The sequence below is a fragment of the Ambystoma mexicanum genome, chromosome 4q, assembly GCF_040938575.1.
Source record: "Ambystoma mexicanum isolate Mex_15411 chromosome 4q, UKY_AmexF1_1, whole genome shotgun sequence".
NCBI classification, from domain to species: Eukaryota; Metazoa; Chordata; class Amphibia; order Caudata; family Ambystomatidae; genus Ambystoma; species Ambystoma mexicanum.
Window position 1 is genome coordinate 116,247,105 of NC_090928.1, and position 22,333 is coordinate 116,269,437.

Below are 22,333 nucleotides of genomic sequence, written 5' to 3' on the forward strand. Positions count from 1 at the left end.
TTACCTTCACTAAATCAGCCAGCACTCGCACTTGCGCCGCACACCGTGAACAGTAAACAGAACTTCTTCGTACTTCACGGTGCGCGCGCGAGTGTGCTGGATTGTGGGTATTTATAGGCTACAAACACTACAGAGTTCAGGGGGCAAAGCCACCAGTCCAGCAAGCCTGAAAGTACAAAGTACTTTTTAGGGGCAAGGCTTAGGCTGTTTGAAACGAAACACACCCACCCAAAGATCTTCTTCTTACTTCTTAAAGGAGCTGCAGTACTTTGGTGTTGCTTTTAAAGCAATCCTCCTGATACGATCTCGCCGCACGTTATAATGGGAAAGCACATAAAAGTCCAGCAGCAGTGGAAGGAATGACCAGGAACCAGCACCAGTAAACAGTACTTCTTCGTACTTCACGGTGCGCGCAATGTCTTTTAAGTACTGTAAAGTAACTAGGCAATGTTGGGACCTTTCCCTTATGTTCACTCTTAAGGAGACATCTTAAATCTTACCACTGTGATTAAGAGAAACTGACAGCACACAATTAACTGCCTTATATGATTATTTCCTCATACTGATTCACCAAAATACTGAATTTGAAGTAGAACAGTTTTTTGAGAGACTCTAGTTCGGACCTTGAAAACGTGTGTCGTAGGTCCTTATCGCAAACCTGAGCACAAAAACATGTCTGCCTTCTTTTAAGCTCACTGAGTAGATCTTTGTACACGTCTATTAGCTATACCTCTAGCATATTCTTTGTTGAACTAATTACATGAATAGTGTCTATATAGCTCAGTATTATTCACTATGTATGAACCTTCTACCTGAGGATTAGCATTAAACATGTCACATATGTTTATCCAAATTATGTGATTGATAGAATTAAAGGAAAATAAAAGAGGTTATGGCTGAAAGGTTTAGAATTAATCTTAACCTCTGGCAACGCTCTGGGCAACCCTGCAGACCATCATTCTTCACCTGTAAGCCATTACACAAAGGGGAAGATGCATATGTAAATTAGGCTTGGTCCCACCCCAAAAAGAGCAGTCCATCCCAAACTGATTGGTTACATCACTTTTGCATGAGAGCACAAGCAACCCCGGACACGTTTCAGCAACATTGGGCCTCATCAGTGAGGAGTACCTTGCAACTCTAGGCCCAGCAGGCATGGGACCTACTTCTGGGCAAACCCGTCCCATTTTGGATTACTACAGCAAAACAAAAGAGTTGGTAGCTGGAATGCTCAGAATTAATCTCAGCTTCTGGCATTGCTCTGTGCAATGCACCGGGCCATCGTTCTTTGCCTGCGAAGCCATTACAGAAAGGGGAAGACCATGTACAAATCATGTTTGGTCCTGCCCCAAAGGGGCAGTTCAGGCCAAACTGCTTGGTCACATGCCTTCTGCACAAGACCACAAGCAACCCAATCATGTTTTGGCCTCATTGAGCGTCATCATTGTAGTAGTGAGTTCTAGTAGATGGTCCAGGACTCTCCCAGACTATTCATCTTCATTGTAACTACGTATAAACACATTCAATGATATGATATGATAGGTTATTTATAACATGCTTAATACCCAGAGGTTTCTAAGCACGGACCGGGGAGCGAACCTGTGTTGCTCTGTGTCGTCTTGCTTCCAAGGTGAGCACGTTGCTGCTGAGCTATCATCCCGAGAATGTGAACAAATAATGTATCTTTACTACATTGTTAAGCACATCTACAAAAAACTGGTAAATAAAGATACATAATACAAAATGTGAACAACTTCTTACATCTACACATACACATATATTAGGGAAAGTCGATATAGTAGGCTTCATTACTTTATAATAAGTGACAACAATATCTACCTTTCTTATTGTGGTCTACTACTGTGGAAAGTGCGTACTGTGACAAAACACCTAGAGGGGAGCCTCTTTCCTCGAGGCTAGGGAGGTGAGGCCACCTAGGGGTGGTAACACCCGGGAGGATCTCATGAAGAGGGACTCCTCTCTTGGTGACAAGGACAATACTCTGGAGAAAGACCCCTTTAAACCCCAACCTAACAGGGTAACGATAACATCAAATACCTCTGAGGCTTTTGTCTCATGTGTGAACTCCCTCATACTCTCATTCTTGAGGCCCCAAAACTTGTAAGAGCTATGGAGGGTTATGCTTATAATGACATTGCATGTTATTGCATGTTATTGCTACCTTCTGTTCTCTTATGAAGCAGACGTAGTAACTGTGGCTAACCCTCGTTTCAACAGGTCTAGGAAGAGGAAGATTAAAGGACTCACGCCAACCACTCCTTTGTTAAATGGGTGTGCAGTAACAAAATTGCAGCAAAAAAGTTGTATGTAAAATAAATCGCGGCGATAATGCTGTGGTTTGACCCGGTAAAGGTGTACCCATTATAACATTAAATGGGAGCGGGGGTTGCGTGGATGTCCCCCGCATCCATTGCCGGGGGATCGAACCTGCATTGCTCTGTGTCGTCTTGCTTCCAAGGTGAGCATGTTGCCGCTGACCTATCCTCCCGAGAATGTGAACTAATAATGTATCTTTACTACGTTGCTAAGCAGATCTGCAAAAAACTGGTAAATAAAAATACATAATACAAAATGTGAACAACTTCTTACATCTACACATACACATATATTAGGGAAAGTCTATATAGTAGGTTTCATTACTTTATAATAAGTGACAACAATATCTACCTTTCTTATTGTGGCCTACTACTGTGGAAAGTGTGTACTGTGACGAATCACCTAGAGGGGCGCCTCTTTCCTCGATGCTAGGGAGGTGAGGCCACCTAGGGGTGGTAACACCCGAGAGGACCTCATGAAGATGGACTCCTCTCTTGGTGACAAGGACAGTGCTCTGGAGAAAGACCGCTCTAAACCCCAACCTAACAGGGTAACGATAACATCAAATACCTCTGAGGCTTTTGTCTCATATGTGAACTCCCTCACACTCTCATTCTTGAGGCCCCAAAACTTGTAAGAGCTATGGAGGGTTATGCTAATAATGGCATTGCATGTTATTGCTACCTTCCGTTCTCTTATGAAGCAGACCTAGTAACTGTGGCTAACGCTGCTTTCAACAGGTCTAGGAAGAGGAAGATTAGAGGACTCGCGCCAACCACTCCTTTGTTAAATGGGTGTGCAGTAACAAAATTGCAGCAAAAAAGTTCCATGTAAAATAAATTGCGGCAATAATGCTGTGGTTTGACCCGGTAAAGGTGTACCCATTATAACATTAAATGGGAGCGGGGGTTGCGTGGGTGTCCCCTGCATCCATTACATGGATTGCAGCGGCAAAACCACATCCTTTTGTGTAAACAGCAATTTTTGACCGATTGTAACACATGGAACCTTTAAATGGAGAAGGTACCAGGATGAAGAAGATCACCAGAGACACAAATGTTTTCATTCTCTTGGTAGGAGTTGGCCCAGAGGAGGCGGGAAGATTGTAGCATTGGCAAACACAAATGACTTTTGCGATCGGCATTGGAGGAACTGGATATAATGTATAAAAAGGAACAAAGTACTATCAGATGTGTCAAGCCAGACCACAGAGCCGAATACAACCATAAAAAGAAGCACAGCGGTGGTAGGTACAGAGGTATCCAGTTCTATTGGGGTAAGCAGACAGCGTTTGAATTCTCCAACATGGGTGATTCAAATGCCAATGACAGGGGAAAAGCAGAGAGTGGCAAAAGGACGCAAAAGAAGTTCATCAACCGCCGATTGGAGGCAGACTGAATCCCAAAGTCAGGAAGATGCTATGGGTGCAGAGGAGAGAAGCCCACAGAGCCTTAGAAGTGTGTCCCAGTCCCAGGAAGTCCCAGTAACGTACCAGAGCCACATAAGAGGTAAGCGGAAGTGCACACGAATCGGAGGGGACCCAGGGGTTGACTCAGAGGCTAAGGTGGCTTTTCCCCAACCCAGTATTAGCAAGGATGTTAATGGGCATAAGGAGAGAAGGGTCTGAGACCCCAACAGTGAGAAAGAGAGTATCGGAAGAAATCTTCCTCAGTGCAGTGCTAATGAGGAAACCATTGGCCACCAGAGAAGGGTCTGAGACCCCAACAGTGAGAAAGAGAGCATCAGAGGAAATCTTCCTTGGTGCAGTGGTAACGAGTAAACCACTGGCCACCAGGGAAGGGTCTGGGACCCCAACAGTGAGAAAGAACTTCCAAGCAATACCAGAAGAAGGGAGTCAGTCTCCTGGTACCGGACAAAGAGCTCTGCGAAAGACGCCAGGGGAAGGGAGTCATTCCCCCTGGCCGTATTGTGAACTGAACCAAACAACACCAGGAGAAGGGAGTCTCCTGGTACAGACCCAGGACTTGTGTTGAAGACGCCATGGGAAGGGAGTCAATCCCCCCCTGGTCTTGTGGTCAGCTGTATCAAGTAATACCAGGAGAAGGGGAGTATTCTCTTGGTCCTGGGCTGACAGTTGTACTGTAGACACAAGGAGAAGGGAGTCATTCCCCCTGGTTGTATTGGAAACTGTGTAAATCTACACCAGGAGAAGGGAGCCATTCTCCTGGATGTGAAATTGCATAAAGACTGTGTGAAACCCATAAGCCAGGGCAAGGGAGTCATTCCCCTGGCATTTCTGTTGTAAGAGAACTTTCTTTGGGCACTGTTCAAGAAGCAGGAGAAGGGAGCCATTCTCCTGAAGAAGGAACTTTCTGTTAGTGTATCCATTAATTAAAGTGTGAGGTTTAGGGTAGTATTTGACACAGGATGGTTGAACTTTGATTGGACGGACATTCTGACAATTTCTTTAGTATGAGTTTAAGGCAGGGGAACATTTTAGAGATAGGGACAGATAGGTTGTTCTATTCGAGAAATACAGGTTTTTACCCAAAATCATGCCACCTTTGTGTCAGCTTCCTTCTTTGGCACCCTTACATTACTGAATATCTGCTCTTAGTTAAGACCATCCCTATACCAGGGTTCAAAATTAGGCTAATAGCTAATAGCCACACGCAAAAGTCACTCACCACATTTGTACCAGTATGCCATAAGTAATTGATTACATTACTTCCGCACCTCGGTACCCTGTTACATTACCCCTGGTCCTGCTTCCTTGTTCCAATATCCTGTTAATAAGCAATTACATTACACCTGCCTCCCTCTTCATCTTTCATAGTACCTAATTAGTAATCCATTACATTATCCAAACCACCTCCTCCCTCATCTGGGTCCCCTGTTAGAAATGAATTACATTATCCCAGCCTCCCTCTTCTGCATCCCAGTACCATTTTAGTTATCTATTATATTACTGCCCGCCTCCATCTTCCTCATCCCAGTATCACGTTAGCAATCAATTACATTACCCAACCTCCAACCTCCTCCTTCCTGGTACCCCATACTCTGGCTTCCTGCTTCTCGATCCAGTATGCCATTATTTGTATTTATTTTTTGTTGTTTTATTGTTTAAGAAATTGTTTTACATGTACCGTAACATTTTCCATTTTACTCATTTTCACAATCATTTCCATTTAAACATTTCAACATAACTTTGAGTATGAATTTCTATCTACTTACTTACTATCTACTGCTTAAAATATCCCACGATTCCCATATATCAGCTATGGTATCGGACACTTTAAAATACCAAATCATTTAAATTTTCTCTCAGTCGACATTTGGTTCATGTTTACACTTATGTGTGTCAGCCTTAGTTTAATCTTCTTTTTGATTCAAATATTTTGTTCAAAAATCCACTCCAAACACAAGGGAATGATGTTCCTCCAATCTCAACATGAGCCACCATTCCTCCCGAGTCAGGGTGCTTGCTTCATTTACAAATGTCCCCATACACATCGTTCTATAGTCAGTCAACCCTGTGCAGTAAACAATCATATGCTTCAAGGTTTCCACCACATTTGTTTGGACACAATATCTACACAACATTTTAGATTTCTCAATTTGCCTTTGAGCTCCAAGGATTTCCTTGATTTCAAATAGATTCATGCGCATACGCATGAATTGTATTCTTGATTTCTTTACATAGGAACTTAATCAGATAATTGGCAGAGACCTTACAGATCTTGTTTCTCTGTGATAGTCTCTCATCAGTTTACATGAGTTCCTCTGGATTAGTGACTAGGGACCTCATTACACGGTAGGCGGTGAACCATGGCGCTATTAGCGCCATGGTTCATGCCGGTAAAATACCGGCACCGCCTTGGTGGAAAGAGGAATTACCGCCCTATTTCAAGGTTGGCGGGGCAGTAATTCCCCCTTCCACCATTGCCCTTCCCCATTCCCATTTTTGCCCCATAGGGCATAATGGGAATGGGGAAGGTGCTAATTACGGTACTGCAGATTTGCGGTGCCGTAATTAGCACTGAGGTTCCTTTGCGGGTTGGTTTTTAACACCTGCAAAAAGCAGGCGTTAAAGTACCTACCCGCAAAGGGACCTCGTAATAAGGCGGTAAGGGTTAACGGTCACCGGTACCATTACCGGTGACCGTTAACCCTTACCGCCTTCCGTGTAATGAGGCCCTAGGTCTTCTGTTTTTATGTTTCTCTGACCGGAATAGTTCCCAAGATTTGTAAAGGTGGGACAGAGTCTAGGATTAAGCTTTTCCAAAACAGGGATAGAGGTTTCCAAAGGCTCACTGCATAGATTGAATAGAGTCCCAATTCAAATCCTATCACCGCGCCGGGAAGACCCTTAGGCAAGTTCAGGACCTTTTTCCAGAATATTCCCTCTAGGACCTCCCAAGACTGCCAAGGGAGGTTTAATCTAGCTTCCGCACCGTATGATAAAATAGGTATGACCTTCATATTATAAAAAGACACAATTGGGATCATCGAGAATCTTCCATATCTGTTGTGGAGTCTTCAGCCCTGTGCTGCCAGGTTTTTCACTTTTGTCCTCAAGTTTAGGGCCCACAGCGTTTCCACCATGCTCTGGTTTATACAAACACCCAGATATATCATAATCTCGATTTTTATAAAGCGGTTCTTTCCCTATGCTCCATTTGAATTTCTGGACCCCTCTTGCTGCATTTATTATCATTACCTTTGATTTGATTTTTTGGCGTTAATACGCAGATCATTAATCCTAATATAGGATTCCAGAGATGTTAGTCTTCTCTGGAGACCTATAAGTGATTTGTCTATTAGGATTATAACATCAGCGTATAGGACCCAAGGTATAGGAACGCCATTGATTTTTGGAGGGAAGGCCCAGTGGGCAGCCCTGCTTGCCTGCTTGAGACCTCAATGGGTAATTATTTCACTAGTCAGCTCTCCCCTCATGTTCATACAAACTTACATGTCACGGGGTAGAGCTCCCTAGTCGCTAATAATTGCTTGTTTGGACACCCAAAGGTCTTTAATTTTTCCCACAATCTCTCCCTGTTGATCCCATCGAATGCTTGTTCGAGATCCACCAAGGCTACATAGATTTTGGTTTTGCTCTTATGTGCCTGCATTTTCGGGATGTTCATCAGAAAGAGATTGACCGAGGTTCCAACCCCCTTAACGAATTCCGTTGTCTGGGATCTCAAATTCCTGCTTCATTTGCCCAGCTTGTTAAATGGCCCAGGACTAATGAGGCAAATAGTTTCCCCAAAATGTCGAGAAGGGCGATGGGGCAATATTTTTTGGATTCGATTTGTCGCCCTTCTTGAATATGGGCACAATGATAGCCTTTTTTCCATGATAAAGGGACCTTTCTTGTTTGCATAATTTGTTGGAATGGTCCTGGGGGGTACTGGGACGAGAAAGAGGGAGGAGGGGGTAATATAATGGATTACGAATGTGGTACCAGGGCGAGGAAGAGGGAGACAGGGTAATGTAATGTAATGGATTACTAACAGGGTACTGACACAAGGGAAATTGTGGTGGGGTAATGCAATGGAATATTATATGGAATTTATGCTGAAAACACTAAGCAAAAAAAACACCTGATTACCTTGGGAATTCATTAACTCCCTAGGGTCACCTCAAGAAGCACTGCAACTGTCAGCATTGACAGAAGAAAGCTGTGTGGATCACTTCTCCAAACTATTTGCTCTCATACCACGCCATGACAAAAAGCGAGATAGGGAAGAGGTTGAGCCATGGTCCTGGAAAATTGAGAAAGGTGACATCTTAAATCTCATCTGGAAGCTAAGTACATCTAGAGCTGCAGGTCTGATCAGTCTCACTAATACTATCCTTAAACAAATTCCTGTACAATGGGCAGATTTCGCCCATTAGTGGCCCATTACATTACCCTCACGTCCCTCTTCCTCAGCACAGCTCTTTGGTAGTAATCCATTACATTACCCTGCCACTCTCTTCCTCATCCCAGTACCATGTTAGTAATCTATTACATTATCCTGACTTTTGGGGTAGGACCAAGCCTGATATGCATTTTCCTCATTTTGGTACTGCCTGAGTAATCCATCACATTACACCCAGTTCCCTGTTTCTCAACCCAGTACCCTATTCCTGCCTCACTCTTCCTTATGCCCCATTAGTAATCCATTCCATTATCCCCACCTATCTCTTCCTGATCCCGGGACCACATTAGTAATCCATACTGTTACAGCCCTGCCTCCCTTCTTCCTCATCCAAGGACCCCATTAGAAAACTATTACACTACCCTGTCTCCCCCTTCCTCATCCCTACACCCCATTAATAATCCTCTTCATCCGAGTTCCAATTTAGTTATCCATTACATTACCCCAACTTGATCATCTGTGTCCCGGTACCCCATGAGTAATCCGTTACAATTGTCTAAGTACCCTGTAAGTATTCAATTACATTACTGCTGACTCTCTCTTCCTTGGGCCGGTACAGTGTTAGTAATTCAATAAATTACCCCTGCCTCCCTCTTCCTGTCGCAGTATTCCGTTAGTAATCCATTACCGCCACCTCCCTCTTCCTCGTTCTAGTACAGTACCCCACACCTCAGTCTTTCTTGTTCCAGCATCCAATTCATAATCCATAGTATTACCCCGCCTCTGTCTTCCTTGTAGATTACATTACCCCTGCCTCCCTCTTCCTTACCCTGTGGCCCCCTTGAATAATCCATTAGATTACCCCTGGTCCCTCTTCTTTATCACAGTATCCCATTCATAATCAATTAAATTACACTGCTCCCCTCTTCATTGTCATGTTACCCCATTAGTAATCCATTACATTACCCATGCCTCCTTCTTCCTCATCCCAGTACCCCATTAGAAATGCATTGCATTAACCTGTCTCCCTCTTCCTCATCACGTTTCCCCTTTAGTAATCCATTACAATATCCCAGCCTCCCTCTTCCTCATCCCAGTACCATGTTAATAATCCGTAACATTACGTCATCTCCAACTACATCATCCGGGTATCACATTAGTGATCCATTACAATCCTTGCCTCCATCTTCCTCATACTGGTACCCAATGAGTAATCCATTACATTATTCCTGTCTCCCTGTTTCTTGACCCAGTACCCCATTTGTATTCTTTACATTCCACCGCCACCTCTTCTCTATGTGTTAGTACCCAATTAGTAATCCATTACAGATCCACTGACTCCCTCTTCCTCGTCCCAATACCCCAATACCCCAATAGTGCCTCCCTCACCTTCATCCCTACACCCCATTAGTAATCAATTAGATTACCCTGCCACCCTCTTCCTCATTCCAATACCATGTCAGTAATTCACTACATTACCCTGCTTTCATCTTCTTCATCCTGTTACCCCATGAGTAATCCATTAAAATATGTGCAGCTCCCTGTTTCTCAACCCAGTACCAATTAGTAATTCATTACATTACCCCCCCCCCACCTTGTCCTGGTAACACATTAGTGCTTGTTTATATTACCCCCAGCTTCCCTTTTTGTCGTCCCAGTACCCCAATAGTGATCTATTATATTACCCTTACCTCTCGCTTCCCTGTCCCAGCACCTCATTGGAAATCCATTACATTACCCTGCCTCCTGCTTCCTCGCCCCAGTACTTTGTTAGTTATCCATTGTTTTATCTCTGCCTCTTTCCTCACCACAATTCCACATTAGTAATCCATTACATTACCTTACCTCCATCTGTCTTGTCCCAGTACTCTGAGATTAATTCACTACATTACATCTGGCTCCATGTCTCTTGTCCCAGTAACCCATTAGTATTCAATTATATTACCCCTGCCTCCCTCTTCCTTATTAATAGCCCACTAAATTACCCAATCCTCGCTCTACCTGGTACCGCATTAGTAATCAATTACGTCACCCCGCCTCCCTATTTCTCGTCCCAGTTCCCCATTAGTAATCCATCACATTCCTTCTCCTAGACTACCTCTTCAATTTTGTGGTACCCATATCAAAATCAATTACATTACCCCTGCCTCCTTCTTCCTTATCTCGGTACCCCATTCCCAATGCATCACGATTCCTCCAGCCTCCGTCTTCCTGAGATGGGAACTCGAATAATAATCCATTATATTTTCCTTATACTACCCCATTAGTAATCCATTACATTACCCCCACCTTCCTCTTCCTCATACCCATACCCCATTAGTAATCAATGTCATTACCCAGCTTCCCTTTTTCTCCTCCCAGTACCCCATTAGTAATCAATTTCATTACCGAGCCTCCCTCTTTCTCATCCCAGTACCCCATTAGTAGTCCATTAGATTACCCATGAATCCCCCTGTTAGTAATTCATTACATTACCCCTTCCCCCTAATCATCATTCCTATAAGCCATTAGTATTCCATTACATTAATCCTGCCACTCCATCCCTTTTCCTGTTAATGCATTAGTAATCTTTTACGTTACCTCTGCTCCCCCTAGTCCTTGTCCTAATACCCCATTAATAATTCTTTACTGCTGCCTCATGCATCCTCGTCCCTATACCCCATTAGTATTTCTTTACTTTGCCTCACGCACATCTCCTGTCACAATCCCTCACACTCATTCCCTATCAAAGTCCCCCATGTGCATCCTGATCACAGTACATCTCCCAAATTATACTCTGGTCGCTCCTTTCTCACCCTCCCCCCCCCCACATCAATCTCATATACCCTACACGGTTCCCTTCATCTGCTCCAGCAACTACCTCCTCGAACTCTGCTCCACCTATTGGTGTCACCCTTGGTCTTTAAAATGGCCACTGCCTCAACTAAAAAACCCTTTTTTCAAAATAAATGTGGATACCTAAAAGTCAAATAAAATGGTTTTGCTTCATGACACTGCCACCCATTCACACCGACTCTGCCTCTTTCTCTCATTCCCCTCTTCCCTCCAAAAAAGGTGGCAGAGTAAGTGTCATTATCAACAAGGAAACAACATTAGCGCTGCTTCTCCTTTCTGATTTCACTCCCTCATCGTCTGTCTCTCTTGTCCACTTGCTTACTCCATTGAACATGCCTTTACCAAATTCAGCTCTGCACTATATACCTCCTTCAATGGTCACTACCCTACACTTTCCTTTATCCATTACCAGCCACGTCCTCAACCATGGATCTCTCCCTCCAGCTGCTGAGTACGGCAATGCGTCACTGCTTATGTCATTGTTGCAAAGACAATTTGCCCACTCTTCCCAATGCCTACAAGAACTCTCTATTGACCCTGACAACAGGTCTCGACACAGTCAAATGCTCTTATTACACTTATCTTGTTTCCTCTCACCACTTGCACCCTCACACTCCAGGCCATGCCTCCCAAGCTCTCTGGAACTGCTCTATTTCCTCCTCTCTCTTTGCTGATAACTTTGACTCCCACCTCTCCATGAATATATGGTGTACATCTACCCTTCTATCTCTCCCACCACCTCCCATATTTTCCCACCTTCACACAGTTCTCTCTATATCACTTCTCCTACACCTCCCCGCCTGAACCTATACGTCTCCTTCGCTCTGCCAACTCATCCTGCACTCCAACTCTTTGCCTTTACACCACAAAGTGCACCTGTCACCTTCACTCACTCTGTCTTATTCAACTTGTCAAGCTTAACTGGCATCTTCCCAGCCTGTTACAAAACAGCGACAGTGATTCCTCACCTAAAGAAGAGGGTAGTGACTTCATCGCACACACAATCACTGGCAAAGCCTATCAGGTCGGCTCCTGTAAAGGCATTAGATAAGCATTTCCCAGACACTGTCATCACATGCCAAGGTACTCATTCCATTTGCCAAATGTTGCCATCACGTGGGCAGGTAGTACTGGCAGTGCATGCACATTCCTATCCCATGCCTAGACAACAGCCTTATATTGCACCATTTAACTAATGTGTTGATGATTCCTTGGGCCATCTTCAAATGATTCAATAAACACAGATTCAAAGCCAAGATGCATTGATTTTAATATGTTAATTCTTCTACGTTAGGCCCGCTATCAAAAGAAGTTGTGCATCCAGGTGCAAAGAAAACAATCCATTGCTGAGTGGTTTATGTATATTCCTTTCTTATACAGTATGTCCCAAAGAAATCAACATGGCGAGAACAGCACACAGATCTAATCACTTCCCTCAGGTCAGCCAAACTAGCGATCAAGGCCATGAAAGAGGGCCGCCCTCTCCCCCCACCACCTCCACCGAGCCTTAATCCAGGTGTGTTGCTTTATTTTACATTCCCAACAATAAGCTGCTGCCGTTTTATATGGTCCTGAAAAAAGATTGTTTGAACAAGTATTTTGCAAGTGGACAATTAATTGTGTTTTATTCATTCCTACCTTTTTTCGAATAAAATGTATCAATTCAAACCTATTGCATTCTTGACATTTTGGCAGAGATTACATTTCTCAAAACTCATGCCATGCGGTTTTAAAATACTGGCGGCAAAATTCTGGCACTCTTTTAAAAAAAATGTTTTGTTTCATGATAGAGCCTCCTCTTTCCCCCACCACCTATCACTGTGCCATCTAGAGCCCTGTTACATTTAGCTTTCTTCCTCTTTTTCATTCTTACTTTCCTGCTTTCCTTCATTCCTTTTTCAGTTTTCACTTTCTTTTTTCCTCACTTTGCTTTGCTGTCTCTTTGATTTTCACCTTTTATTTGCCAGTCATTGTTTTTTTCTGTTCTATACTTTTTGTTTTGTGCTTCCATTGTTTTGTTCTCTCTTGCATTTGCTCTTTCTTTCTTTCCCAATTTTTTTTTTGCGCCTCCTTGTTTTCTGTCTTTTGCTCTTGCCTGTTCTAACCCCCTTTTAGCTTATGATGACATTTGCATTGCCGGCACTCTCAGTGCATGAAAGTCTTCCAGGAGTGAACCTGCTGGAGACCAGGAGAGGTGTACACAAAAGCTCACCTGCCTTCTTAAGTAAATAATAGAAAACGTAACTCCACCTACCAGGACAGCTAGGAACCCCAACAAGTTACCCCATTGAAACACAGAGCTATGAAAACTGTAGTGACTTGAATGTATGAGTCTGAGTGTATGCAATGTGAGGCTTGTGAGAATGCTCTGTGGAATGTGGAGTGCTGGGGGCCTGGGGGTTCTAAGGATGTCAGTCAGGGACTTGGAGTGATGAAAGGGACCAGAGTGAATGTATATTACCTTCTAGCCCACCTCTATGCTGTAACCTGTAACTAAGAAGAATAAAGCATCCATGTTTCATTTGCAATTTACCTGGGTCAGTCTGGTTCCTGCTCCTTGTCCTTTACCTGACTCAGGATACATCAAAAACATTACCAAACAAAGCATAAAGGTACAATATAACAATGCATATAAACGCCACTACATAGATGAAAGACAGACTGCAAATGTGGGTTTAAAGCAATTTAATTATAATTGCATTAAATTATATCTGAATATAGTAGTTAAATGTGTTTATGGCCACTTTGAGGCAATGTCAGCTCGGCTTGACTGACCCATTTTCCACAGACCTCAAAAGGACCCTCTCACTTGCCTTTTCAGGGCACTGATCTCTTCTCTCTTCACCCCCTCCCTACTACTCAACTGAGCTTGCTGCCCCTCAATACAACACCATGTTCGCATTCCTCCTTTCATGGTGGAACTAAACCTTTCTGATCCGGAGCTTGCATAACTTCCTGCCTTGGGCTACCTTTGGTACCTTCCTCCTCCTGAAACTCTTATTAAAGTGTTCCTCCTACCCACTCCTGGTGTCTTCTATTCACCTCGTCCGGATGTTATCCTTCTACCAACTCCTGATATTCTCCTCCTATCACCTACTGATTTATCCCAGTGACATATTTCGTGTTAGGCCATCTAAGCAGCAGCCTAAGGCAGCCGATTTGCAATCGGGGCGGCATATTTGTGAATCATGAGTTCACATATAAACAAAATTGAAGATCAGTTTGGCATCTTTTCTCTGATTCGGTGAATAATGTGTTAATAGCAATAGAACTCTTGGATGGGGGAGCATTACCAGTCGGGTAATGCCCCCGGGTCTAGGTTAAAGCCCTTGCTTCTCTCAGGCTTCTAACTATCGCCCCAGTTAATGGAAAATGGAAAATGTCTCCTCACCACTGTTTTTCAGTTGTTGATTAATTATTTTCTTAAAGGCAAATTCACGTTTGTCCCATATACTTTCTGCAATGAGAAAGGCCAAGTAAATGAAATGTGCATATTTCCCTTTGATATTTTAGCTTCGGGTGAGTCTGTCTGAGCATGGCAGAGCACTGTTCCGAAGAAACTTTCCACTCAAACTTGTAGCATCGATGAGTCCATGGAAACTCCAATCGCTTAGTAAGCTGCCGTAAGGCAGAAGGCTCCACTTCCATTCCTGACCATTAACCAGCCTCTTACTACCCTGTACTTTTGTTTCTTTTCTTTCGACAGTTCACTGTCCACCTCTAACAAACAATACTATGTAATGCTTATCTAAGATGCCAGGCCTAAAAGACAAAAACGAATCTAGATGTTTTCACCCTAGGCAGACTTGTCGTTTTGTGCCTTAAGATTGCCCTGCTTGCAAATCGAATCTAGATGTTTTCGCCCTATGCAGCCTTGTCGTTTTGTGCCTTAAGATTGCCTTGCTTTCAAATCGAATCTAGATGTTTTCGCCCTATGCAGCCTTGTCGTTTTGAGCCTCAAGATTGCCCTGCTTGCAAATCGAATCTAGATGTTTTCGCCCTATGCAGCCTTGTCGTTTTGAGCCTCAAGATTGCCCTGCTTGCAAATCGAATCTAGATGTTTTCACCCTATGCAGCCTTGTCGTTTTGTGCCTCAAGATGGCCCTGCTTGTAATTCGAATTTAGATGTTTTCACCTCCATTCAGCCAAGCTCGCTCTGTGCTCTAAGACTACTCTTCACGTGAGTGAGCCCTCCTTTCTAGGCTCACTATCTTCTTGTCTCTCACCCTCTCAGTCCTCGTTGTAAAACAGCCTTACTAATGTTGACCCTGACTCCTTAAGGTTAGGCCTGGCCACTCTGTACACTCATACCTACCTGACGCACATGCTGCATATTGCAGCCCTCTGCAACATGAGAGGCGGTTTTGCCAGTTTGCGCAATCATACTTATGTGTCCCATATGCTGCCTGATGTAGCCCCCTTAGCATGAGGTGAGGCTTTTCCAGTTTGCGTACTCTTACCTATTTGACCCATATGCTGCCTGATGTAGCCCCCCATATCATGAGGTGAGGCTTTTCCAGCCTGTGTACACACACCTTTTTTCATGTCCGTAACCGTATGCATTTTCTTACACTAATGCACCACTTCTGTAACTAGCGCCTACATGCCTCAGGGCTTTTTGTGCTGATATAAATGCAAAAATAAAATAAGTAAATAAATTACTTCCAATTGCATATAGTAAGTCCCCCCCAATATTTTTTACAGGACAGGTACATGTTACTCCAAATATGAGTATCTTTATGAAAGCGAACATTTTTTTATTTCTACCCGGGAATGAACAAACCCAGCATAAATGTGTCACTTACAAAGCTTACATCCGCCTGAGTTGCTTCCTAACTTTCCCTCTGCCCATGGGAGGTCAGCGTGTGCAGTGGGTGTTGGCTAGGCTCTGGAAATCACAGCAGGCTTGGTTTCATGCCAGAGAAACAGCTATGATTGGCAAGTGTGGCCAGGGATGGACTGGACTTTAGGGAACTCTGGAGATTTCCTGGTAGGCCTCTACTCCCTGGGCCTATGTTGTGTGTTATTTCCAAATGTTCTCATAGGAAAATAGTAGGGCTTTCTGAAAACGTGTAATATGGGGCCACTTGGAACATTATTTCCAGGGCCTCTTTTGCTTCCCAGTCCACCCCTCAGTGTGGCATCACAATGCTGATAATCCTAGGCACTTTTCAGAGCTTCCAAACAGCCTACTTTGTTGCGCAACTATAAAACATTCAACTGCCCCCGCAGTACACTTTCTGTTTTCAAAGTGTCTGCATACTGCATTTCTGCTTTTCTAAACTGCAAACTGCAACAGGTCATCCTTTATCTATATTCTGAGGGAGCTCAGTATCTTGATGCATGCATTCGGCTCTATCCCAGCCTTCAAAGCCTGTGTGTAAGCAAGTATTGAAGTTCTTCTCTTCTTTCTTCATCGAAACAAGTACTCCGCGATGGCTTTGTGACCAGTTCTTGCATTCACAAGTCTCTGAGCCATAAAATATATGGGTTCCTCCTAATTGGCATTTGTGTTGACATACCTGGAAGCAGCAGCACAGAAAGTGTCATCAATCTTTGATACTTGAGGGTATCATGGGAATTCGCATTACAATAAGAGACAAATAATTCAGTGATTTGCAATATATGAATAGTCAGTATAATTTTTACATTATGACATATGTACTGTGAGGAATCTGATTATGTCAACACTCCTTTCCCGCAGGTAGCCTCTCCTTATGTGGCATGGGGATGGCAACTGCTACCTGATCATGACCTGGCGTGGCTATTTGAGGGAGAATCACATGACGGGAGGCGACTCTCATGGCGGGAGGTTGTCATCATCAGATGAGACATGGTATCCCTCTGTCACTTTTAGGGATGTCCCCTCCATTCCTCATGCCTTAATAGCATATTGTTGCAACTCCCTTCAACATCCTACAAAACTTGCTGATGGTATCCCAAAATATCCTGGAATGAAAAAGACTATCAATCTCATATGTAGGATTCCTTTGAAAATACTGGGATGAGGAGGAGGAGGAATTGAGTTATAAAGATCCCTAGAGCACAGAATCCCCCACCGCGCTCCAGTTGTTGGAAGGAATGGCACCGTGGTGGGAGCTTTTAATCCCCAACAGCTGATGTAGCCAAAAAAGCTGAACGGAGCAGGCAGCTCACGCTAGGAGAAACAACTTGGTGAGAGCCCAGCTGCAGGCAAGGCCCACAGTAGAGACAGTAGCAGGCGGAGTGCTGCACGATGCAGAAGGTCTACCAGTCCCGCTGAGATGGAAAAACGGGAGAACCGTAGCCCTCGCATTGCGTGGGCCGGGATAGCGGAACGCTGCCTCCAGATGGCGGAAGCCAGGCGAAGAGTAGAGAAGGGACGGGACACTCTCCAGATCTACCAGAGTGTTGCAGCAAATACGGACGCTCGCGAAGGATGCTGAAGCAGCCGCATATAACCGGTGAGCCCAGCTGGGGAAGATGGGATGCCAGGGCTCTTCAAGGCAATTGCCACGCACCTTGGGAGAGGGTGGCAAGCCCTGTAGAAGTGACTGAGAAAGGGTTGCTGATTAACTGGATATCTAAAGCATGGAAAAGGCTGAAGTCTGCAGTTAATTTGAGTCTAAGACCCACACTTGAAATTAAGTGACTTGTGAACCTTTTATAACATAAGGTCCTGGCAGGAGGAAATGCCCGACATTTGCGAGTCTGGCACTCACACCCAAATTGTGTGACTTAAGAACCTGGCAGGGGAGTATACCAGGTGTTTCATGAGACAAAGAATCCTAAGGAAAACCCATGCCCTTGGGGATTGTGAATTGAGTGAACTGTCTAAGGAAGTCCTGGCGGGAGAGTATACCAGGCAAAGACAATTGTGTGAAACAAATCCTAAGGAAGACCCATGCCCTTGGCATTGTGAATTGAGTGAACTGTGTAAGAAAGCCTGGCAGGAGAATATACCAGGCGGAGCCAAGTCTGCAAAGTGAATTAAAAATATTAGGAAGAGGAAGTTATCTTATTGAGTTACAAAAAACCTGGTTATATTTTTAGAACTTTTGTTTGGCTGGAAAGAAACCTGGGGAGGGGAGAAATTCCTAGGAACTGTGAGCACCATCTAAGTGGAAACCTTTTTGTTGGAGTTGTACGTTTTTGTTAAACTTGAACATTTGTGCAATTTTCAAGCCAAAGACATTACCCTTAGCACCTAAGAGTTACTTTTAGAATGTGTGGGCCAGAATAGGATTTCATACACATGACTTTTTGTTTTCGACATCTTCATATCAGACAGACCGTTAGTTTTGGTTCAGGCATGGAAATACCTCTTAGAGCAGGAACAACAAGGCATTTTCCAACCCTTTTATTATTTGAATAAAAGTCTATGACAGTCAACATGGCTCCTCTGTGTCCACATCTCATTCCTGGTTCATCACAGTACCCACATTAGAGTCTATGTATCCATGACTGTGTTTGTTTAATGGTGTACACTGTGAAAATACATCACCTTTAGGGCTGTCCTATTTGTACCTGCAATATAACGTGCAGCGAGGTAGAACAAGTTGCCCAGGATCACACACTTTGAATAGGGAATTCTGCAAATCTGGCACTTAGCAACATAAACTCTCGACTCTGAATCATACAAGAATGTAAAACATTAATACATATAAGAGCTGAAACAATACGCCTTAGAGAGATGTCTTGAAAACTACAGAAATGGCATACTAAACTAAATTGACAAATACATATGTATAGCAACCAGAGCTGAGATGATAGGTATCACAAGCAGTGGAAAGGGTAACTTGATTGTAGTCATTGCTTTGCACAGGGCTGCATTGATTGGGATTATGAACATTTGAAACGCTGCAATAAAAGAAACCCTTTTTGGACATGCCAACAAGTATACATCATTGAAATAAAGTTGTGGTTTAAAGAAGCGAGGTACGTTTTCTGACTCAGTTTAACTGCTGTGAGAGAAGGCATAGATTGAAGTAGGTAACTGGATCTGATCGGGGGATTTCACATGCAAAGGCTACCATTGCTTTTCTTTTCACTCAGTATTCACAGTTACTTTGAATGCACCTTCAAAGCCTCATAGGGATGGGAAGGGGCTCAAGAGAGTCTTCATGGCTTCAGAGGAGGTGAGACAGAAGAAGGAAGACACACACTTCATCCTCAGAACATTAGTTATGAAGAGGGATCCACTCCATACAGGGCTCCAATTGACGTGGGGCCTTGGATGACCTCTGTGGTGGGGCGTGACCAACATGAGCCACAATGACGTTTGAAGGGTGTTTATTTTGGAATCTAACAATTATTTTAGGGCAAGAAAGACAGGCTGAATTGCAACGGGGCTTTGGGCAATTGTTCGCTCATCCGTTTCCCTTGGGCTACTGCTACCCTAGCCCAGGCGTCCAGAATCCCTGTTTAGTACTCGGGCTCGGTAACCCCTACTGTATGTATCTCTGTCTAATGCTACAGTGGTTTCCCTAAATGATGGCTAACTGACTCTATAGGGGTCTTATAGCTGTCCCTTTCCTAGCCTGCTTAGTCTTCTCAGGAAGTTCTGGGATGGTGCCTTTCATATTCACGTGCCAAGGACGCGACCCACCAGTGCTGCATACAGGGTCCTTTTAAATGATCTGTTGTGACTGGACCGGACTGAATATGGACGTTGTGTAGAGCAGGCAATCGGTTCCACACCCCAAGCAGAGTGAGAGCCTGGTGTTGTCGCCCCGACTCCCCATACCATGTGACCACTTCCCCTGTATTGCTGTGGCATGAGGACAGTGCAAACACTAAGAGTCCGGCCAAATGCTGACTGTAACACTGTATAAGAAATATTATAAGCTGTCTGTAACCTCGCCGTGATACCCAAGGGGCTGGGTGTGTAACAAATGTAATAAAATGAATAAATAAAATAAAATAAATAAGAGGGGAAGCGAGGCATTGGTTGGCCGCAAGTATGTAGACCTCCAGAGATGTTCCAAAGGATACAGACTTGAAACAGGAAGGGACCAGGCTGGTAGGAGGATCTGGCAAAGTAGGGGCTGGCAAAGTGGGAGGCAGGATGAAATGGCCAGCAGCTAGAGCATATAGCAGGATATATCTTCGAGCAACAGCTGACCAGGCTGGCAAACAAGACAAAGCAAGCAGAGACAGGCTAGACAAGGCAGGCAGATCAGGTAAGACAAGGCAGTCAGAAAAGGGCAAAAGAAGGCAAAGAGATGGGACAAGGCAGACAGGGATGCCAAGGACAGGCAGCAGCCAGAATAGCACTGCCAGAGTACAATAAGATACACTGGGACGTCAGAAAGGCGAGTTTAAATATTGCTGTGGTGCGAGAGCAAGGCTCCCTGGTTCTTAGTTGGTGTTTCCACCAACCAACACAAGTTTCGTCGCACCACGAATGCGCGGAACCCGGGAGCCGGGCCACCACCCATGTGCAGCAGAAATAACATGGCGGCACTCATGAAGCTCCAGCGTCCCGGTCCAGAGTGTACCACATCCATGCGCCACCAAAGCATAAGGACAGGGATGAAGAAAAGAGATGTGTCAAAAATAACCAACACAGAACTGCATCCCTTGTGGTCACAGTTTTCACCCCACCAAATAAATGCGATACACTGACTAATTTGTACAACAGTGCAGCCTTTGTAGTCAACCGAGTAGAACGTTAAGAAACTCCATGGTGCTTCGACAGTACAGCTAAAACATGGTCATACTACTGTGAGACCTTCGAAAAAGCCAGCAGTGGATAGAAGTGCAGCACCTACATCACTGCAAAGTCTTAGGAGCAAAATCACCCTATCCCCTCTTTTAGGGCAGCATACACAATATGCAAAACATCAGCATGCAAATGCCTCTCAGCCTGTGACACAGGAAGAATCGGGCGAGTAAGAACTGGGGGCCTTCCAGGCCTAGAGACTCTGATGGGGTCATCCAAGAAGCCAATCTCCACGGCTCAAAACAGATCGCACAATTTCCACCTGATGACCAATTGCCTCCCCCTCCTCAAAGCCGACTCTGTGGCGAGACTGTGTGATCAGTCTGCACACCCCATGAACTGTGAATGCACTGTCCATTAGCCAACACAAAAGCTGTCAGCTACATATTATCCCCACCAAAAATATCACCGTACATATGGTCGTTTGTCTCGCCATAGGCGATATTTTTGGGGGGGATAATTTGTGGGAGCGAGGGTTGCGGGGGTGTCCACCGCACATTTAAAAATAATGCAGGGGTTGCGGGGGGGTCCCCCGCAGGGTCCATGGCTCAATAATGCAGCAAAACTATGGCGATATTTTTGTATCGCATTATTTTTGCTGGGATATTAACACATGGAACCCATTACATCTACCCCTGTCCAGTAGCATTTGTAAAGCTAATAAATAAGTATTGATATCACCTGATTGTACAATTCAGTCTCTATCAGGGTTGTGTGTTCATACCACAACCATCTACTTTACTAATCCATGTAACTGGTTTGCTATGAATGTAATAGTCACACCTACACCCACCACACATTTGTCCAGTCATATGGGATAGGACATAGACATCAGATGGCTCAGTATTTGCAAATCAGCCACAATGGTTGCCTCGTCATTATCATTTTACAACACACAAACTAATACTGGCATGCCAGGTAGCCCAGTTACCATGGCAAGTACCGGCACCAGAGGTCAATGGCTAAGTAACCGGTATTCATATTGAATGCACAATGCTCCATTGCAGTGCAATTACAAATAGGTTAGCCCTTACTGTAGCTCTACATACAAAGAAGGCAGCAATGTATCTGACACAATAATGCCTGCCCATAGATTTTAAGAGTATGGCCTTCAGTGAGAAGACAGACGGAAAGGTTCGTGAGAATTCACTTCTGAACAGGCTAATCACTGACTTTGCCTTCACAGTAATAGAATTCAGAATGCACACTGTGAAATGGCTTTGTCTTGTTGATTTCTGAAATACCAGAAATGCCCGAAACACCAGAAATGCAAGATAAGCCCTACAGCACTGTCTTCTTAAGCATCAACCTGATTGCATGTCCCCACAACACCATTCCTTCCAGATCATTTCTCCATGGTGATTCTCAGCACTGCTTCTACACATCTCAACATTGAACATGGTTGGTCCTTCAGGAAATGATACATGCATATCAGACAACGTCCATCAGATTTGTCTACCATATCACCCACACTACATGATGTCATACTATTGTAAGGAACTTTGGACCTAAAGAATAAGTCCCTAAAGTAAACTTAGAACATGGAGGTTTTGTGAAAGAGCACGAGAGGCACCATTAAAAAAAAAGGATTCCTCCTGTTGGAGTGCACATCTTGTTCGCTCTCATG

At 44.1% G+C, this 22,333-nt stretch overlaps 1 protein-coding gene across 1 annotated transcript in view; it reads left to right on the forward strand.

Moving 5' to 3' along the window:
- The window catches only part of ZC2HC1B (zinc finger C2HC-type containing 1B), a 515,316-nt gene that overhangs the window by 267,576 nt on the left and 225,407 nt on the right, over nucleotides 1–22,333 (forward strand). Inside the window, exon 5 of the mRNA XM_069609006.1 lies at nucleotides 12,384–12,519. Within this exon, the coding sequence (XP_069465107.1) occupies nucleotides 12,384–12,519 (136 nt within the window). The remainder of the gene's footprint in view (nucleotides 1–12,383; nucleotides 12,520–22,333) is intronic.